Source organism: Nymphaea colorata, chromosome 9 (genome assembly GCF_008831285.2).
Source record: "Nymphaea colorata isolate Beijing-Zhang1983 chromosome 9, ASM883128v2, whole genome shotgun sequence".
Taxonomy (NCBI): Eukaryota; Viridiplantae; Streptophyta; class Magnoliopsida; order Nymphaeales; family Nymphaeaceae; genus Nymphaea; species Nymphaea colorata.
This window is the reverse complement of record NC_045146.1, coordinates 20,969,615-20,990,551: the sequence shown is the minus strand read 5'-3', so window position 1 is coordinate 20,990,551 and position 20,937 is coordinate 20,969,615. Positions and strand designations below refer to the sequence as shown.

Sequence of the window (20,937 nt, the reverse complement as noted above, 5' to 3'; positions counted from 1 at the left end):
AAGTAATTGAATTCCCTTAGTCGAACATTACCGGGGAGAATTCCCAAAATAAGCCAGCTAGATGTAAAATTTCTCAAATAACAAATGCGTATAATATCATCTTAATCGTAGAAGAACGAGAGCTTCAAAGTTTTCTCCCGACCTTTATTATGAAACTTCACAAAATCGAAGCTATAATAGTAATGAGCTTTCTCATCACCTGACTGGCACAAAGCCACAAACTTCGGGCCTTCAATTTGAAGCATGGTCAAGAATTCCAAAACGACAGTGAATTCAAAAGCCAGAATGCATTTTCCCTGGGCGTATGCTGGTAAAGATATGCCTAAGCTCTCAGCTTCTTTATGACGCCACAATCTGATACTTGGCAGTGGAATAGATCGAGTCTGTAAACAAATGGATAAGGTGTCGAGGGATGTCAATGTATTCTATTTGGATTGGAGATCTAATAGAATTGTTTTGAAGAAATTGGATATAGAAAAAATTTAATATCTGATTCAGATTTGAGAAATGGTGTCCAATCAGGTACAGATTTGTATATGCATAAATATCCAATCAAATATAAATTTGGGTCAGATTTAGTTTTAAATAAATATTTTAAATCCAAAGCTTTCCCACTTTGAAAATTGCCAAGTTTCGATTTAAAATCTGATTCAGATTCATATGTGAATTTAAAAATCAATTTCAGATTCAGATGCATGCAGATATGATTTTTCTTTATTTGTATCCGAGTCCGAAACACATGAGTATCTGGAAAAAAAAAAATGAATATAATTAAGTCTGTATTGATTCAAATCTAATCCATTGACATCCCTAAAGGCGTCAATTTTTGTTTTTGTTCTTTACATTGGTTGAAACTTGGGTGAGCATGCGCCTTTCTGGATTCCACCACTTTGGATATCTGCTATGAATCTCCGATCCATGAGCTCAACTCTAGATAGTAAGCACCCAGATTTTGTGAAGCCCAAAACAAATAGTTCATCAGATCCAAAACAGGATCCGCAAAGCCAGATACAATAATGCTAGATTCGGATTCATGCACCGCCTACCCTGTTTGCCTTGAAAGGACAATGTTTACCCGACCTTAGGCAATGCTTCGTGGGCCCTCTTTGACCGCACTCTGTTCAGGGAAGCGGATGTCTCATATCGCCTAACAATGACGTGGAGAGTCGGTGAAAGGCAAAGGCAATGTGGGTGGGTCGGGTCTGACTTGGATCCAACCATATTGGGGTCAGCATGGTCCACGTCAGAGGGGTTCATTGTTTTAAAAGGTAAGCCTCAACGGCCATGCTGCCGTGGTGGGAAGCATCGCTCCCGCTCATGCAGGCAGTCGGCACCTCCAATCCTCACGTCAGTCAAACCTTCGGGATGCCAAAAGGCATATCCGCAGAGAGAGTTCTGGATGGAACGTACAACGTGGCGTTGTACAAAGCTCCGATGCATATCCGGTCGATAAACGTGGCCGTAAATTTGGAAGGCTACATTTTGCAAGCGGTCCCACGTTGAGAACGGTGGTCCGAGTTTCACGACCCGTCGGGATGTCGCCACGCCCCCTTTCCTCTCCGCCACGCCACTCTCGACGGAGAAGGAGACAAAGGAGCGGAGGTCCGTCGCGACGCCCTCCCTCCCTCCACCGAACCTTCCGCGGAGACCGAATATGCTCTGCCCTCTCCGACCCACACATTCGCACCCACCGCCTTGTTATATTCAGGAGTCCCTCGCCCCGGACTTCCCCACCTTCCCACTGCAGCAGGCAACCCCATGGTCTCCATCCTGTCTTCCACTCTTCCCACTTCTTCTCGCTTCCCTCCCCTCGTTCAGTTCCAACCGGCCGCCGCAAAGCGGCAGCCAGTTGTCGCCAAGGCGAGGCCAGGGGATGGGCCGACGATGATGAGCATGCGCCCCGCGGTGGCCATGGACCCCGATGCGAAGCGTTCCTGGTGGTCGCCGGTCTTCGGGATAGGTCGGAGCGGCAGGGCAGATTCGAAGAATCCGACGCCTGATAGAGGAGACGACGGGGAAGGGAGGTCGAACAGGTCAAGGCTCACGGCAGAGAAAGCGAGGCTGTTAAGGAGGAAGTTCCGGGCGATGGATAGCTGGCACGACGCGATGTACCACTCCGCCATTGCGTCGAGGCTGGCCTGCGCCGACCATCCATGATTTTGAAGCCATTTTCCTTCCCCTGTTTGAATTTTTGTTCCTTCCCTCCCTCTGTGTATATGTATGTCAGAGGATCATATATCACCTTTTTTTATGTCAGAGGATCATCTATCTCCTTTTTTTTTGTTTCTCTCTATTTGTTTTTGGTCTAAGAATAGATTGGCTCTGGCTCCTTGTTATGGCTTTTGGTAATATAGCCATCTGAGATGGAAAAGGAACGAAAAAATTGAGAAAACTCCACGTTGACGAGCCTGTTAAACTGTATAAAATGTGCCAATATATAAAAATACAAAATGCTTCACAAGGTATCACAGCTGAAATTGTAACTCTGTCTTAATTTTAAATTTGAAAATGCTATCAGAATATGAACGACGGTGGTGTGTGAAAGTGGGACAATTGATCCAAACGAAAGATTTGCCTTTCATTTCCAAATAATTGTGTTTTGCCGTGTTGTGGACCTTTCCAATTAACGTCGGCCATTACATGTGTCATGGCTAACTTTTTCAAGTCAATTTAGTCCACTCATAGTCGAAGGTTTCTCAAGATTTTGGCCAAACTGATTCTTAAGTTAGCAGAAGCTTTCATCAATCTTTTAAAACTATAGACTAGATGAGGAGTGCTACGCACTCTGTACACCATCACCTAGGATTATCCTACATGTAGACCATCAGCAAGCCGTGGCCATGAGGCCTTTTCAAAACATCGTCATTCTTTCAAATGTCTATCTACTTCTACACGAAATTTGGCTGGAGGTAAACTTCCCTTTAAAGGAAATCCCCAGCCAAAGCTAGTTGCAGACTATACGTCATTAAGCAAGGCGGTCAACCATCTCCCTATTTGATGACGAGCATTCACTTACTCGCCTCTGCGTGACTCTACGCGGTTGTGGATAGAGCATATGCATCCACAGAGAGAATTGCCCCTAACCCACACGCACCTCCGTGCGCATCCAAATGTTATACATGGGGAACTCTTTCGATTCCTCAACGACGGACTTGCACTTTTAAACGGCCTGATGATCATGATGCACTTATACGCTTTGTCACTGCACCACCGTGCTACACATTCCAAGTATATTGCTTTCTTCTTGACTTAGCATCCGATTGGGTCCCACATGCTTCCCGAGCAATGCCCAAACTGACCAAGTAGCATCCCATACTCCTGGCTTGGTCGGGCCAAACATATTCGGTATGCAACATTCTCCCACCACAAAATCGTCGCTGTCCTCAGTGACTTGCTCCGGACGAGAGAAATTGTGCAGTCATTCCCTTCATTTCCTTCAATTATGCCAACATTCGTCTAATTGACGCACCTGCCACGTTGCGGCTATCTGCCTTATCGAGTGTTTTGCCTCTAGTCCATCTTTGATTCTTCTCATTTTTCTGTCATTGTTTGCACTTCTCTTTAGTATAATTCGGAACATATTCGACAATCATTAAGTCTTAAATTTTCAAGATGTGTTGCCAATTTGTGCTCTATATGCTCTTTTCCTTTAGTCATGTCAACACTTAAGAGCATATACCATCCTGGACAATCCTTTTTCACGTCGAGCCTCTCACCCTATCTACCTCAGTGAGCGGCTATCCTGGCCTTTCTGCTCCTGACAACCAAATACTATCCTCGGAATGTGCAATCTCCATCTGGCCAACACCAACGCGGTCACTTGAACCAATGTCCGATGAGCATGCTCAAATTATGGGGCACTAACAACAAGCCAATGTTTTTCAGAACAACTTGTTGATTGTATCTTTGCAAGGTTCTCATCTTTCAAGTTCTTTCCGAGATATTGTTCTGCTCTAATACCACTTTGTCACGGGCTGACTTTTTCAAACCTATTTGATATGCACGGTGCTGAACGTTATTCAAGCTTTTGGCCAGCCTGACTCATTCTTAAGTTAGCGAAAGCTTTATCGAACTTTTAGGACTATGGACTAGACGAAAAGTGTTACACACTCGGCACACCATCACGCAAGATTATCTCACATGTAGGCCATCGGCAACCCATAGTTGTGAGGCCCTATCAGAACATCGTCATTCCTTTAAGTGTCTATCTACTTCCATACAAAATCTGGGTGGGGCAGACTTTCTTTTGGAAGAACTCTCCAACCAAAGCTAGATGCCAATTATATGTCAGTAAGCAAGGCGGCCGACCATTGCCCTATTCAACGACGAGCATTCACTTAATCGCCCTCGCGTGACTCTACGCGGTTATGAATACAGGATATGCGTCCACCGAAGGAATTGCCCTTAACCCATGCGCACCTCCGTGCGCATCCAAACGCAACATGTAGGGAACCCTTCCGATTCCCCAATAATGGATTTGTACTTCTAAATTGACTGAGACCATGATGCACTTATACACATTGTCGTTGCGCCATAGCACTGCACATTTCAAGTGTATTGTTCTTTGTTTGACTTAGTGTATTCCACATGCTTCCCGAGCAATGCGCAAACTGACCAAGCAGCATCACATACAATTGGCTTGGCTTGGTCAGACATAGTCGGTCGGCCACAACTGTTTATGTTCGCTTAACATGTTCACCTTTTCATAAGGCGTTTCTTCTTAATTTCATTTTTAGCAGGCGTTCGTTTGTCTCTTTGGAGACATCCTATACACTTGAAACTATACATCAGCGTTTGATTTTTTTTGTTATTTGGAACACAAAGAACAAAACTTTTTTTTTCTTAGCATGGGAGGAACGAATGTAACTCCACCAAAGAGTTGATTTGGTTTTGAAGCACAAGAAAACTCCACACAAATTCATTTGGTTCCACGTGTACCCGTTTGCGGAAAACGCCCTCTGCTTAGTGCTCACTACTTGGTCCTCGCGGACGACCTTCGGAGCGTAAATCAGTTCCCTCGAAAGTTTTCATAATAGCACTAAAAATTAAAGGGCAATTATCTTATGATTGCCTAAACTATTTTATAGCTTGAACCATTTTACGCCCATAAGAAAATCGCCAGCAGAAACTCTGTTCACCTTGTTAGCAATTACAGAACTGAAAGAAGGCGTCCAATGGAATTAAAATCTAATTTCCAGCTTAGTAATGGAAAGGAGACGATCGAATTAAAATCTAAGGGAGTGTCATCGAAAATTTTGTTTTAACGTAGAGAAACACAGAGAGCGATCTCCTCTTTAAAATAGCCATGGGTTGCAGGGATGGTAGGTCTCACCTGCCTGGTTTTTCAGCAAAAGAGGGAGGGGGAAAGAGAGAGAGAGAGAGAGAGAGAGAGAGAGAGAGACTTTCAAAACTGTGCACTTGGTTATATTATAATCAAGAGCTATAGAACATTGAATTTTACGGTGGCTGTAGCACAGAGAAGTGCCGCAAGTTCCTGCTGCTCACCTCCTACTCTCCATCCTCTTTCTTGAGGTCAGCCGGAGGAAGGAAGCTTTCTGTAGACAACCCCCATACGTTGAAGTCCACTTCCTCAATTGTCCAACTCTCCTCCATCCTCGTTTTGTGTCCTGTGGAAGAGTGCCCATACCTAAAAAGGGTGACCACGGTATGACCACTGTGTGCAATGTTCACCCCATCAACAAATCTATAGTCCTCTATCAAGGACTCCATGCTTGTTTCCCAGAACACACTGTCATTCCCTTTCCCCTTCCCTTTCATTCTGAGCAAATGGGTGTCCTCGAATTGGAGGAGGAGACCTGTTCTTTGGCTGAAATAACCCCACATTGTGTGGTGGATTATGTCGAAGCTGCTGCTGCTCCGAGCCTTTAGTGTCTGGGCTCCTGCTTCCAACTTTAAAATAAAGCAGCCCTCGTTGTTGATTGACTTCTCTCCTATGCAGACCGCGTTGGAGAATAGGCTGGCCGTGGTTCTTGGATCAAGACCCTGCAGAACAAGTTACACAGGCCAACATCTTACATGAGTTTGCTAGCAAAAAGCTGTATATTTTACATGTGATGTGAGCATCCATAGTGCGTGTTTTTGCTCTGACCATCGCGAGAAAACATAGTCCGTGGTCATATTACCTGTAGCAAGCGGCGGAGAGGTCTCGGAGGTCCTCTTAGTGCATGGGACTGGTGCCACGGTGTCTGCCTCCACGCTACCTTCCCATCACTTCCAGCACTCATCTTGTAACCAAAGAACACGAGCTCCAAGAACCAAAGGTCCGGGTTCTTGGCCCAGAGGACAAATGCTCCAACCTCACCGGCGCTTCTCGCTTTGATCGACTGGTCTCCTGGATGGAATTCTGAAGCTGTCATCCTCACCTTGCCGATCGCATACATACTGGACACAGAGTTCATTGCCTGTAAACCACCAGTGGCAGCTAGATACTGTTGAACAATGTACTTGGCAGTTGATGATTCCTGCAAGTATCCCACGAAAAATAGATCAGTAGCAAAAAACGGAGAAATAAAGCAGTTCGCAAAACAGGGCAGAAATCTAACAAAGAAAATGTCACCGTGAAGCTAGGAATATTGGTGCCACTAGGCAAGGAAGACTGCGGCTTACAAGTGATTATCAAACAATTTATCCCTCAATAGAACTACATAATTCCTAAAAAGCGACAAGTTTATTCTGATTCCAATAGGAATTTTTGCCAACTTAAGATGTCAGCAGTTCCAAATTTCTGTGTCCGTTTGTCCTCCCACCATAGCCTTCCAGGCATCTCCCAGCTCTCTACCCTTCCGCCTTAACGCCCAAATCAACCAAATACTGGCTTCTGATAGGGAATCAGTCTCATTCTAAGCACTTCGCATTTGAAGGCTGTTAGTAATTAAACAATTTGGAGGATTCTTGTTTACTAATATATATATATATATATATATATATATATAGACACACACACAAATGAAGGCTCTGTCGTCCAAACGTTTGAGTAAAATTATGCCTCAGATCCGTAGCGAAAAATAAACACAAGAAAAAATCAGAAGCTGCAAACTGCAGTCACACAAAAAGACCTGCCCAGTTTTTATAATCGACATTCATGCAGAAGACTAAACCACAATCACTGGCATAAACCGCGGACAGCAACATTGTGAATATTCAACCTTATTCAGAAAGCAAGACAACTGATGAAATTCTTACGATGGGATGATTTTTTATAGACTCATTGGGAGGTTGCTCGTTCTGAACCGGCAGCGGGATCAACGGCGCACCAACAACATTGAGGAGAAGTGGGAGCTCAGAGTTGCCGCCACCACCAGCACCAGGAAGAGATGCTGCCGGTTTAACCGCAGAGACTTGTGAACATTTCATCCACGTCTTGACGTTGCTCCATGAATTTGATTTCGTGGACCCGTCCATTGGGTTGAATATCTCCTCTGGAACGGGAACCTCAAGGACTGTGTCAAGTCCATCTTCTCTGTCGAGGTTTGGGAGCAGTTTCCTCATCGGAACGTCCCGCACCGTCGACGGCAACACCACCACCTTCCTCTCCCCTCTGTTTTTCGCCTTCCAAGATGGAAAGGCAAGGGAAGAGGACACTTCTTGGTACTCATGCGGCTCCCCTTATTTTAAGGTCCTATGAGATTGAATGGGTGGAGAGTCAAGTGGATCGGTTCCATGGTTTTAGGGAGTCATTTAAACGTGTCCACATTTCCAAGTTACAGGGAGAAACCCGATTATAACACAATAAATAAATAACACATAATAATTTAACATATAAACATAATATTTATAATGATAAATGTATAAAAATGTAATAAAATATCGCTATTCATAAATATATATCAATTTGTTTTTCCCTTGGCTTGTATAGGGGCTTTTGTTGCATATATTTTTTGGTTTGGAGTGGGACAATATAGTTAGTTTCGACTTTTGCATGTATAAATGACGTCAGGGGCGGAGGGAGTGGGAGGCCCGCCTGGGCCATGGTCCCATGGGTGCAAGAAAAAATAATTATATTGAAAAAATCAATTTTTTTTTAGTTTGGTTTGATCCGTCATTTCTCTTGGCCCGACCTGCGAACCATTTAGCCCGCCTAAAAAAAATCCTCACTCCGCTTCTAAATGACATGGTTTAGTGAGTTGCATAATTATACACATATAATAAACTTGGGTAATTAAATGGAGTAGCACAAACCATGAGCTAAATACATATGCCAACTCTCTAGGCACATATTTTTTAGAGGGAGAGGTAGGGACATAATTTTTAGAGGGAGAGGTTTATCCTACGGTCTGAGGGATACCCAAAAGCCCACGCGTTCCCTTTGATATTTTTTAGAGGGGTCTGAGGATACCCAAAAGCCCCCGCGTTCCCTTTGATATTTTTTAGAGGGAGAGGTAGGGACACATTTTTTTAGAGGGAGAGGTTTATCCTACTGTTTGAGGGATACCCAAAAGCCCCCGCATTCCCTTTGCCTCAAGGTCTTAGGTTGTGTCGATATCAGTGATAATAATGATGCACCCTTTAACTTACCACTTTTTATTTATCACGAACTTTACCATTTTGTTTTACTTTACCACTTTAAAACAAAAGAACATATCACCCACTAAGATTGAATTAAAAAACCCACTAAAATTGAATTAAAAACATATCTTTGCCTCTTGAACTGCCTTGAGGCAAGAATTCACGTTTGTTTGTACACGTCACGGAGTGTAACACTCCGTGGTGTACATGGTTTTTTGCTCAAACGGCGACGTCATTTTTGCCATCCAAATAAAAGCCTGGTTTGAATGTCTTGCCATTGAAATGCACAAACCACACGAACAGGTTTGAGAAAAATTTGCTTGAACGGTGTGGTGTTTCCAACACACCGTTTATGTGGTGTTTTCACCAAACCAAGTTTTTGAACGGTATCATCCAAATGCTAATGTAATCGTTGTCACATTTTATTGAGGGATGTGGGTTTTCCAAGTTTTAACAATTTAAATGTATCAGAGGACTCTACAAACAAAAAAGTTTATCCCGAAGCTTGTGAAAACTGAATTTTGCTCTGACGTTTCCCTACAACTAATGAAAGAATTGGTGATCTAATGTGGAGGTCAGATGTAGTGCAAACAGATATCATCTATACACATCCTGGCGATGACCAGACATGCTGCCATAGTAAAATATGAGTAAATGACAAATGAACGTCAACTGGTAATCATATACCATTTATAAAATAAAATGCACACATCGCATTCAACCAAGAGATCCAACAGATTAGCTAATTCATGGTATTTTTTTATCTAATTCCATGTACTCCTTCTTGTCGATCGCAACACAAAAATAAAGACTTGCCGAAAAATAAAATTCAAAGATTACGAAGGCCGCACATTGAAACTAATTTTAGAGATTCTGGGTTCGTTTAACAAGACGCTTCTTTCTCAATCGGAAATGAACACAAAGACTGATGCTGAACTCAAAGAAACTCACGGATAACAGGAAACGGCAAAAGGAAAGGGGAAAACTCAACGCCACCTTCCGATCGTGACAAACTAATGCCGGTAGCGTTTGCTGGTCTGAAACAGAACACGACCAAATCCATATCACAACACCCCCAGTCTGCCAATCACAACTCCACAGAAAACAGAGAATACAACTTGCACATAAACGAAACGAAGATAAAAGAACAGGCACAAAACGGCCGTCAATCAATCACCTAACGTCAATCTATATATCAAAAACAAACGACACGTTCGTTATCCTACAACCAGTAGGAGAAGTAACAGGAAGAGGATAAAAGAAAGAATTTCAAAGAGGAGATCACAAATCCATCTCATACAACCACCGACGCCTTTCACCAGAAAGGCCACCGTAGTAGGAATACGGTACGAACTAAGATAGCCGTGCAGATTCGCATTATCAGACCATCAACGCTTCCCTATATAACAAAAAATCCACACTCAGAACAAGATGCACAAAAGAGTGGAAGCCAGCACATGTTCCAATGGAATAGAAGGACGATTCAAATTTCTACTCTAAGTGTACAACTTCACGATTCGACATCGTTTCACAATTAAAGGCCGCCATCCGACCATAGCGAACCGAGAACCCAACGCACCAGAAGCCCGAATAGAACAAAACCCTAAAAAACCCTTTGACCAAGCTAACCCCCGAAGCCGTAGAGAGTCCTGCCCTGCCTCTTGAGCGCATACACCACGTCCATGGCGGTCACCGTCTTTCTCCTGGCGTGCTCGGTGTAGGTGACGGCGTCGCGGATAACATTCTCGAGGAAGATCTTGAGGACGCCTCTGGTCTCCTCGTAGATGAGGCCGCTGATGCGCTTGACTCCTCCCCTGCGGGCAAGACGCCGGATGGCGGGCTTGGTGATCCCCTGAATGTTATCCCTCAGAACCTTCCTGTGCCTCTTGGCTCCTCCCTTTCCCAAACCCTTCCCACCCTTTCCTCTTCCAGACATCTTCTCTCCTCCTTCCTCTTCTCTTCCTGCCGGTTAACGTGCTGACGAAGAAAAGAAAAGCAGGCCACTGCTTTTATAGTGAAGGAATCCCGCGGAGACGCCAAGTTTGGATCTTCGTGCTGCGCTTTCCTTTTCCTCTTCCCTCGTTCTATTTCTCTGTCGCGTGTGAGGAAATGCGGGCCGTCCGATTGCAGAAATCGACGGTGATTTACGTCGATCCGTGTGGACGCGCTTGTCTGTGTATGGACCGTCAGATGAAAAGATCTGACGCTCCTTGAGTTGTAGCGTACCATTCCCCCCGCTTGTGTTTTTTCACCCGATGCAAAAACTTGACGACCGAAAGGGCTCTAGTTCACATAAAATTTTTGGGTTTTAGGTCGGGTCGGCCCGAAAATCCATTTCAAGATCCACGCCCTGCGCAAAATATTTGACGGTGACGCACCCTTAGACGGAGGCAGGGAACGAGCCTGGTCCGGGTTGGGCTCCACCTAATAGTCTCCACCCAGACCCAAAGTTTGTTTGCCGAGTCAAAAATTTAAAATTTAGAAAGCATGCAGGCATGGCAATTGTCATTAAACCATTTAAATTACTGCGAAACATCTTTTTCTTAAAATTATTTGGTACATGAAAGTTGAGCACAATCAGATCTTTTGAGTCCAGGCTCGTGAACGGACCCCGGCCCATTGGACCAGGTCGGCTCAGACCATTGAGCAGAGCTTGGTGCTAGTTATATGGTCTGAAGCTCGGATCGAGTCATACTTATACCGGGCCTAGGTCTAAGTCTGGCGTATTACAACCATAGATACGTTCATTGTTTGGTTGGAAGAAAAGGTTAACGTGAAAATTTCTTTTACTTGCATTACATTACTTTAAAAAAAAAAAAAATACCACTTTTCGATCGCAGTTCCACTGTTAAGAAACTTGATCCCCGGTCTATTAAGGGTGTGTATGTTGGGTATTCTCCTACTCAGAAAGGATATCTGTGTCTTGATTCTACCACTGGTCGAGTTTATGTTACACAAGATGTTACCTTCTTGGAACATGTCTCTTACTTTTGTGGTCGAGTTTATGTTACACAAGATGTTACCTTCTTGGAACATGTCTCTTACTTTTGTGAGAATCTTCTTCAGAGAGAGAAGTCTGTGGTTAGGGAAGAGTATTCTCAGAGTTAAGATATTCGATTTACAGATTTTTTGGACTACAAGAAAGAAGAACCTCTCACAGCTGTTGATATACCTGAGAAGGAGGAAGGGTGTGACACTGGAAATAAGAAGGAAGGTCATCGTTTGTTTGGACAGGTCTACTCTAGACGAGGTGCTTGGACAGAGGAGGTGATTTGTGGTGCGAGATCTACTTCCAATCCCAATGTCATTCCTTCCATGGATGAACCAAGTCTTACGTTGAAGACTCAAGATGGGGTTGAAAAGAAAAATGAAGATCTTCCCATTGCCCTGAGAAATGGTGTCAGGTCATGTACTCCACACTCGATTGGTAATTTTGTATCTTATTCTAGACTTAGCAAAGATTACAAGTGTTTTGTATCTTCTCTTTCTTTGGTTGTGATTCTCAGGACCGTTGTCGAAGCTCAAAGTGATTCCAAGTGAGCTAATGCTATGAAAGAAGAAATGGAAGCCTTGAGAAGAAACATGACATGGAAAGTTGTGGAGATTCCTGAGGCGGCTCACTTGGTTGGTTCCAAGTAGGTGTATACCATTAAGTACAAACCTCATGGAAGTGTTGAAAGATACAAAGCTCGTCTTGTGACCAAGGGGTTTAGTAAAAAATATGAGATTGATTATTTAGAGACTTTTGCTCCAATTGCGAAAATGAAGACTGTTAGAGTTGTCATTTCCCTAGCTGTGATGAAGGAATGGAGGATGTACCAACTCGATGTTAAGAATGTTTTTCTCAATAGTGATCTCGAAGAGGAAGTGTATATGTGTATGCCCCCAGGATATGAAGAACCAGAGAAATGTTGTAAACTGAAAAAGACTTTATATGGCCTCAAGCAGTCACCTAGAGCATCGTTTGAACGACTCAGACGAATAATGCAACATCATAGGTACAATCAAGGGAATGGAGACCACACTCTATTTGTGAAGAAAAAAGAGGGCATAGTCACTCTTTTACTCTGTATTAAAATTAGCTAAACCTTCAATGATCACAAATGTTAACACAATCAATGACATAGATCTGATATGGATGTATAACATGATCATTACATGTAATGTAATTACAACATGTCTATTCTCAACTGGCCCTACTTTAAAATCTTATGCAGATCAAAAATACAAACACAGAATGAAACCAAAGAACTTTAAACTATATTCTGCAGAAAAACTGAATATGTTCTATACATAAGAGCAAACAAAATACAAACTCTCACTAAATCAGCACATCATCCAAGACTAACACCCTCATACGAACAACATGTTCGTGAAAGACCTTATGTGTTAAACCCTTGGTAAGCAGATCCGCAATCATATAGTTTGTCTCAATATGCTTTAAAGACACATGACCATTCTGTATCCTTTTTTTAACAACCAAAAACTTGATGTCGATGTGCTTAAGTTTTTGTTAATTGCATCAAAAATGTGAAATTGGGAAAGGAAAATCTGGGAGTACATGTGAAAGAAATCCACTCATGAGAGCCTCTTCATCTGAATTGGAATTTGACAACAAACGTGTTAACGAATAAAAGAGATTATAATGGGATGCTGAGAATTTAAATGTCAGGCTTAAAACCATGTGTTGCATTTTCCTCATGTTTGTTTGTTAAAAGTTGTGTATGATTTATTGTCATTCGCACACTCTCGTTTCAATAGCAAAGAAATGACTTGTAGGTTAGGAAAATATATATGGAGCAATACTTGTCTATCTAGATTACCTGTTTTTCAGCAGTGTTGAGTTGCTCTTTTTATATTTTTTTTTCTTCTAAAGTGTTCTACTTTTAATTGGTAAGCTGACTGTGACAACTCGATGATATGATGGAGGCATCGGCTCCATTGGTGGTGGCTTGCTAAATTAAAAAGAAAAAAAGAAGGTATTTTTTTCCATATTTTAATTTTAGCACACGTAATTGTCAAGCAACTTTAATTTATAATGTAGTTTGCTTAAGCAAAATAGAGGAAAAGAAGCACCTCTAATTGATTTTTTCAAGGGGGCAAGCTGAGTCATTGATGCTCATGTACTTACTTTTAGTCTAAAAAGTTTGAGTGAAGAGATCGAAGTTTTTGGGAAGAAATTAGAAATATTTGCTTTCTTTTTTCATTTTTTATTTTTAAAGTCAAAATTAATTTTATTTTGAATTTTTATTTTGGAAGTTGGGGGTGAGTGGCTAGGGAGAGCGGCTAGTTGGAGAATTAATAGATACACTGTTAATATTCAGATTTTCTCAGGCATGGGCTATTAAATTTGTTTTACACTTCCCTTGTTTGTGCACTAGTCAAAAAGAGAAAATGAATGTACATGTACATTGTATCGAGTGGTGTGCTGAATACTGAAGATTTTCAGTCTAAACTTAGATTGGAGAAATCTGTAAATTCTTTATATACAAATGATTTTCAATCTATATATATATATATACCGCCTCATTAACACAACCCAAACAAAAAATAAATACATTGGGCTGCGTGTGTAAGGGGGATTCTTCTCACAGCTGGAGGAATCCATGTTATCTATATAATAGAAAGAGAGACTGCAAGTGTATGGGTGAGAGTTCCCGCCATGTGCTTGAATCTGCCCGTGCCTGAGCTGGAACCGATAGAAGTCCTTGGAATGGGATGGACTGGTTCAATGGCAGACACTGGCGGTCCGTCAGCTTGATTCATGGGTTGTGTTGTAGAAAGCTAGCTAGTTTTTGGAATGGTTCGGTCATGTATCATAATGTGGACAATGTAAAACTTTGTTAAAAGGGGATCCATCAAGGCATATGAATGTTTCACATTAGTAACATAGTGTTACTATCCCATGAATTTATCTTACATATCCATTAAATAGTACGTTACAGTTATTACCAAACAACCTCTTATAGAGACTTTAAGGGACATATTGTTAATACATAGATCAATATGTATCAACTTTATCTCATGACTTTGAATGAGTGACCATCAATATCTTATTGGGATGACACTTCTACTGGGGCCTCCAGGCTCGGGGAAGACAACATTGCTGTTGGCACTTGCTGGAAAACTCGATGGCCAGCTAAAGGTGAGACTCTATCTCTCCCACATATTTAGAGTTCAACATATATAGTTTTCTATGCAAACAGCTTGCATATATATATATATATATATATATATATATATATATATATATATATATATATATATATATATATATATATATAGAGAGAGAGAGAGAGAGAGAGAGAGAGAGAGAGAAAGAGAGAGAGAGAGAGAGCTCTGCTCGTTTTGCCAGTCATACTTGACGGCTTGGCATGGCACATCAGCATCAGAGGGGCCATATGTTTCTTTGGGGAGCCCAATTGGATGGTACAAACGTCAAGATGCATGCAACCAATATACACTCCTCGATAAAAGAAAAACTGGTTGGAGTACTTTAAAAAATTGTTGATATTAATGTGTATTTTTTAGTTTTTTTATTTTTAAAATTTTCTCTTTTTTTTATCCTTCTTAAAGCCTTTATTTTTTATTTTTTTTAGAGTTACCGATATTCAACATATTTGATTTGAAAAAATTGGATATGAAAAAAATTTAATATCGGATTCAGATTTGATAAATGACATATGATTGGATTCAGATTCAAATTCGGATATACATAAATATCCGATCGAATTTGGATATGGATTTGGATCAGTTTCATTTTTAGACAAATATGATGTTTCTAAATTTTGAAAATTGGTAAAATCTGGTTTAAAATTTGGATTTGGATTCAGATATAAATATAAAAATCGGATTCGGATTATAAAATTGGATTTTAGATTCAAATATGACTTTTCTTTATTCGAATTCGAATATGAACATGTGAATATTTGAAAAAACAAATATGATTAAGGATATATAATACAATCCATTAACATTCCTACTGCTGCTGCTGAAGGAGCCGGGGTGGCCTGTCCAATCCAACAATTAAGGTTAAAGTCAGGTCGCTAGCAGCTGCCGTTTCAGGATAATCACTTGGGCCAATTGGTCAAGGCTATTGCCTTAGAGTTGGACAAGTATGTTCGGCAAGCACCGTAACCAACCGTTCTAACCATGTGAAGACAATAGTTGTTACTCGCTGAGCCTGCCTGCCTTTGGTGCAAAACCGCGGAAGAGATAGACAACTTAATTAGACATACAGAGAAATTATTGAATTGCATTTGCCTCTTATTAAGTTTGCTTTGTGAAAGAGTTGATTGAAAAGAGAAAAATATTTTGATGCATTTATTCTAAGGAATCCAACATTTTGTTTTTAACTAGAATAATAGTTCATGAAACAAACTAAGTGTGCAAATTTTGAGCAAACGGTTACTCATGGGAGGCAAAAAGTACCTGGAGTCTGTCATATGTGCCATAATTAGACTGTGAATGCACTATGGCATAGTGCATGGTAGGAGAAGGCAATGGCAGATTGACGTGACGGGGGATTGGTGATAAGCATGCCCAGCACATGCTTCAAGTAGAAAAAAGCTAAGCATTAGAATATTAGAAAACCACCTTACTTCACGAATAAAGCGCACCAAAATTTTGTCTTTTAACTAAAAGAATAGTTTGTGAAACAAACTAAGTATGCGTGAATGTTTATGTGCCATCTTTTTATGACAAGGAGCGATCAGTGCGTGACAACGTCTGTCGGCCACCGTCTAATTTGAAGCCAATCAACGGCAAATCCGTTTCTTTGCAGCCAACAGAAGGGGATATATTTTCTGATCTTTTATTTGAGATATTTGCTTATGCTTCTTTTAATGTATATACTAATAGTTTTTGTCAATTCATGACCTAAATATTATAAAATGTATCGAAAATTTAGAAAAAGCATGTCGAGAAGTACTTGGAGCAAAATGTTTTGATATAAATCATGTTCTAGTTCATATCATTTTTGTAAAAGTAATTGATTTTTATACTATTAAAATTTTAATGTTATAAGAGCAAGTACGAAAACGGTTATATATGCTGCTCACCAAATCACTCTTAAGATCATATCTAATTAATTTTTTAAAGAAGATTACAATTAATTTTAATAACTTTGGTTTTTGTTATATATATATATATATATATATATCACATACCACATGGCTGAGAGTTTCAAATGGAAAGCAACGCGGTCTGCATAGGAGAGAAGTTAATCAACAACGAGGGCTGCTTTATTTTAAAGTTGGAAGCAGGAGCCCAGACACTAAAGGCTCGGAGCAGCAGCAACTTCGACATAATCCACCACACAATGTATTAAAAGAAATATTACTATATACAGGAAGCCGGATAACAGTCATTGCCAACTCTGTCATTCCATTGAACATCACATTAATCAAACTAAAGAATAGAGCTCCAAAGTACTTTCCACCATCTGCAATAGTTTCATGCTTCATCTTAATCCTCAAGAATAGGGTCATGGTGATCAAAGACATGATAGTGATCTGGGTGGTCTTGAATATGTAAAGAAAAGAGTTCCTCTTCGTGAGTAACCATTCTCTTGAAAAACAGGCCTTGAATAGGTCCCAGTTACTCATTGTGTACTTCTTTGTTTCTAATGCTGCCGGGTGAGACTTTGTTTTGTCATATGGGATCCTAAGATCAGCTGCTAGTTGTTGGCCACCTCGTTAATAACTGCAGGCTTCTGAGAACTCTTTAGCTGTGACATAGCGGTGGGGTGCATCTTTATCACTCCAGTATTGTCCTGGTCCTTTTTCGATGTTACCTCTTGCAGGAAGTCTGCAACCCCTTTCCTTTCAGGGCACTTGAAGCCCATGGACTCAAAGAATTCAAGCACATGTTCTCGATCACCTAGGTAGACAACGTATCCCTCCGAAAGCAAAACTATATCAACGAATAGATTGTATGTCTCAGGTGCAGGTTGCAAAAGAGACATCAGCATGGTTCCATCCATGACACGAACAAATTGCCCAATGAACTTCACAATCTGGAAGGTGGTGGAGCTGTCAAGTCCAGTTGAGATCTCATCCATGAACAATGCTTTGGAAGGTCCTACTAACATCTCCCGTGAAGAAAAAAATTTTGGCATGAGATCTCATCCATGAACAATGCTTTCATGGAGCACTGAAACAAAGACTTCATTACAGTAAGTCAGTAACGTCAGTAACATGCGAATGGATTTGGATATCTGCTTGGATCTGATGGATATTGGATTTGGGGGGAGGTACAGGATACAGATGTAATTACCATTCAGCTCCAAAATTTATAAACTAGAGTCTTTCCCGGTAAGATCCAGATTTGGATCAGATGTTTGTTGAAGTCCAAAGCATTGAGACGCATATGACTTTGTATTCTTTTAATTAGTCGCACATGCAGGTACCCACATTAACTGACGATTGATTTTTTTCTTTTCCCTTTAATTATGTGCTTGAAACTCCATATGTGATACTCATGGATCTGATCCCTATCCAAGTGAAGTCCAATACATGAATAAACTTCTAGTTCATACACATAATTTTAGTACAGTTGTAACTGGGAATCTCTTCATGTTTATTCAAGAGGAAAAGCAAGAGGATGGCTGGTGATAATCACACAAAAAAGGGAACTAACCACCTTTACAATTGATGTCACGAAAGCAGAATTCAGCTCAAATTAATGTGCAGAACTCACAAGCACATTAGAAAACAGACGAACTTGTCTGCTATTGTAGGTAGATCTTCTCACCATTCTGCATAAATCTTTATTGTTTTCATTTAAACATTTGTTTTGAGGTTTTCCTCCAATCATTTCTGTCTTTAACGAGATTTTGATGTTTTTTCAAGCTTTCTAGTTGGCAGTAATTTTGGCTCATTTTTCCTTCCAAAACCCTATTTTTTAATTCAACAAGATTTCAGTTTGATTGTTTCTCATTTCAGTTTGTGCAATATATTGTTTCTAAACTTTTTCCAAACATACTGTTCCTGATTTCAGTTTGTCCAATAGGTTAGTACAATAGATCTAACGAGCTCCTACTGCTCTAATATGTAGAATATATGTGATTTAGTCGAGTTACAGAAATATTTTCATAACTATTATGAATTTATGATATGAGACTTGTGGAACCTAATTTGTGAACCGCATTGAGTACTAGTATTTTTCACAAATCCAACTGTATAGATGGATGGAAAATGTTTAGATTTATGGGATTCAAAAGAAAATCACGAAAAGCGGATGCATATCAGATTTTATAAAGTTTTACATACAAGGGTCTTAGTTTTGTCTACTCATAAAATCTGATCTAAACATTGAACTTTCATGGTTTTTTTGTGTTGTGTCCATCTATAAGGTTAGATTTATGGAAAACAACTTAAAACATTGGAAGGCAGACACAGGAGGCAAAATGGGAAACTATATATGTATATCTTCCAAGAAAAAAAAAAAAGTTGAAATGGCCATGCTGTACACTTCATACCTGCACTGCATCTAAGCGACTTAGGTTATGGACTCTCCTGCCATGAACTCCTTTTGACAAATGAAAAAGGGGAAATTTTAAATATTATGGCAATACTCAATCTAAAAGCCACCATATTAATTGTTGTATAATTATATATCAACACTTTTAGAACTTATCTTCTTAAGTGTCATAAGTTCATATCCATTTCTCAAATTTATTGTTATAAAATATTAAACTTTTCATCAAAATAGAAGTCAAAAGTGTCCCATGGACGTGAGTCAATTTGGAAAAAAGAAGGCATGATGGATTCTCAAAACCACACCACCGCAAAGAAATTTCACATAGAGACTGTGATGAAGAATAAAACCTTAGTACATGAAGACATGAAAAGTGGAAGGAATCTCCCTGTTCAAATTTCCACTGTAAGATGCAAAATTTTTTTGGCGACAAGGTACAAGATATTTGAAAGATGGAAGAAATCCATGACCATAATCTTGCCTGCCATACAACGTAAATGGTCAAACATCGAAGGGGTTAATGCAATCTCCGTAACATGACAAGTTCTCTATCAACAGTGAACTATCCAAATTTGAAGCTAATTTACGCGCTTCTAGCTTTTCGGATTTCATCTGGCTTAGCCAATTTTCTATTCCCAACCTAATGAAGCCATATCTAACCCCCTATATTTTTACGTTTTTTACCCAATGCATTTGCTTGAATACAAGCAAGTGCATCTCTAAATCAACACAGGACACAAATAGGACTTTCCCTTTTATGCGTATAACGTTGACACTTTATATTCCCACCAAATCAAGAATAGACGTAAAGATTATTAACAGAGCTCCAATGCCATACTGAAATCCAGGTATTTATTCACGGTCTTACTTCATAATAAAATGTCTAACGATGCCATTCATCCTCAGCTTACCCGTCAGGTATTTCACAGAACTCCCAACCACATTGCCTTATTCGTCATCATCCGTAAACAACCATGACAGTTACACCAAAAGAAATTCAATCCCTGTTGCTTCCTGCAACCAACCGCACCCTCATTATTCAGCTCTGAGTGACACCTCCAAAACCAATATTGACGAAGCCAAACAATTGCGAATGAACGCATCCCAAACTATTTTACCAACCACACACCGTCCTTGACTATTTCATACAATTACCTCGTCTTTATTTCCCATAATCAAGAAACTAGTTCCAAGGATAACGACCTAAACACACACAAAGTCGATAACCAAATGAAAGCAAACGCCGCAAAGGATCGCCAGAAATCAAAAAAATCGCCGCCTCCCATCCTCATATTTCGTTTAATAGCCACTACAATAAAAAAACACCAGGGCAGAGAGAGAGAGAGAGAGATGGCCAGTCACATGAAAATCTAGTTCAAAGTACGCATCAAGGAAAGTAAAATAAACAGTAACAATCAAACCCCTCCATCACAAAACCCAACGTTCAGTCCTATACAGATCACCAGGGCCCTAGTTAAGATCAGTTTGGATCCAATGGATCGATTTGTCTTGTTAACGCTTCAAACAAATAAAATTTGATCAGACCAAACAAATATACTACAGAGTCCTCATTTTAGATTGAAACTGGACACGGTTCCTGCATGAACCAGATCCAAAATTCTTCAACAACAACGGCAGCATATTTGGCAACATTCGGGTTCAATAAAGAAGAGCCCACGTAATCAAATCTGTTCGCCACTAAGTGCTTCAGTTACAACTAAAGAGTTAAGCTCCAATTGCATTGGGTAAAAAACGTAAAAATATAGGGGGTTAGATATGGCTTCATTAGGTTGGGAATAGAAAATTGGCTAAGCCAGCTGAAATCCGAAAAGCTAGAAGCGCGTAAATTAGCTTCAAATTTGGATAGTTCACTGTTGATAGAGAACTTGTCATGTTACGGAGATTGCATTAACCCCTTCGATGTTTGACCAT

The 20,937-nt window shown here is 40.4% G+C and overlaps 2 protein-coding genes across 2 annotated transcripts; both read right to left on the bottom strand.

Moving 5' to 3' along the window:
* Positions 1–5,402: 5,402 nt before the first annotated feature.
* Positions 5,403–7,591, bottom strand: LOC116261148 (uncharacterized). The gene is made up of 3 exons (XM_031639779.1): positions 7,204–7,591; positions 6,144–6,482; positions 5,403–6,003 (listed from the first exon to the last, which is right to left on the bottom strand). Exons 1-3 carry the CDS (start codon positions 7,507–7,509, stop codon positions 5,509–5,511), a joined length of 1,140 nt encoding a protein of 379 aa, XP_031495639.1. The 5' UTR covers positions 7,510–7,591; the 3' UTR covers positions 5,403–5,508.
* A 2,393-nt stretch (positions 7,592–9,984) lies between these two features.
* LOC116260814 (histone H4) lies at positions 9,985–10,497 on the bottom strand. Its single transcript, XM_031639319.2, has one exon. The coding sequence runs from the start codon at positions 10,460–10,462 to the stop codon at positions 10,151–10,153; it is 312 nt and encodes a 103-aa protein (XP_031495179.1). The 5' UTR covers positions 10,463–10,497; the 3' UTR covers positions 9,985–10,150.
* Positions 10,498–20,937: the final 10,440 nt, after the last annotated feature.

Bases quoted from the DNA above. Each gene is read 5' to 3' on its own strand.
- LOC116261148 (XM_031639779.1), bottom strand. From the start codon at position 7,509: ATGAGGAAACTGCTCCCAAACCTCGACAGAGAAGATGGACTTGACACA. The intron at 6,483-7,203 runs GTAAGAATTTCA...GGATACTTGCAG, and splicing joins CTATAAAAAATCATCCCATC to GAATCATCAACTGCCAAGTA. The intron at 6,004-6,143 runs GTAATATGACCA...CTTGTTCTGCAG, and splicing joins CTCTCCGCCGCTTGCTACAG to GGTCTTGATCCAAGAACCAC.
- LOC116260814 (XM_031639319.2), bottom strand. From the start codon at position 10,462: ATGTCTGGAAGAGGAAAGGGTGGGAAGGGTTTGGGAAAGGGAGGAGCC.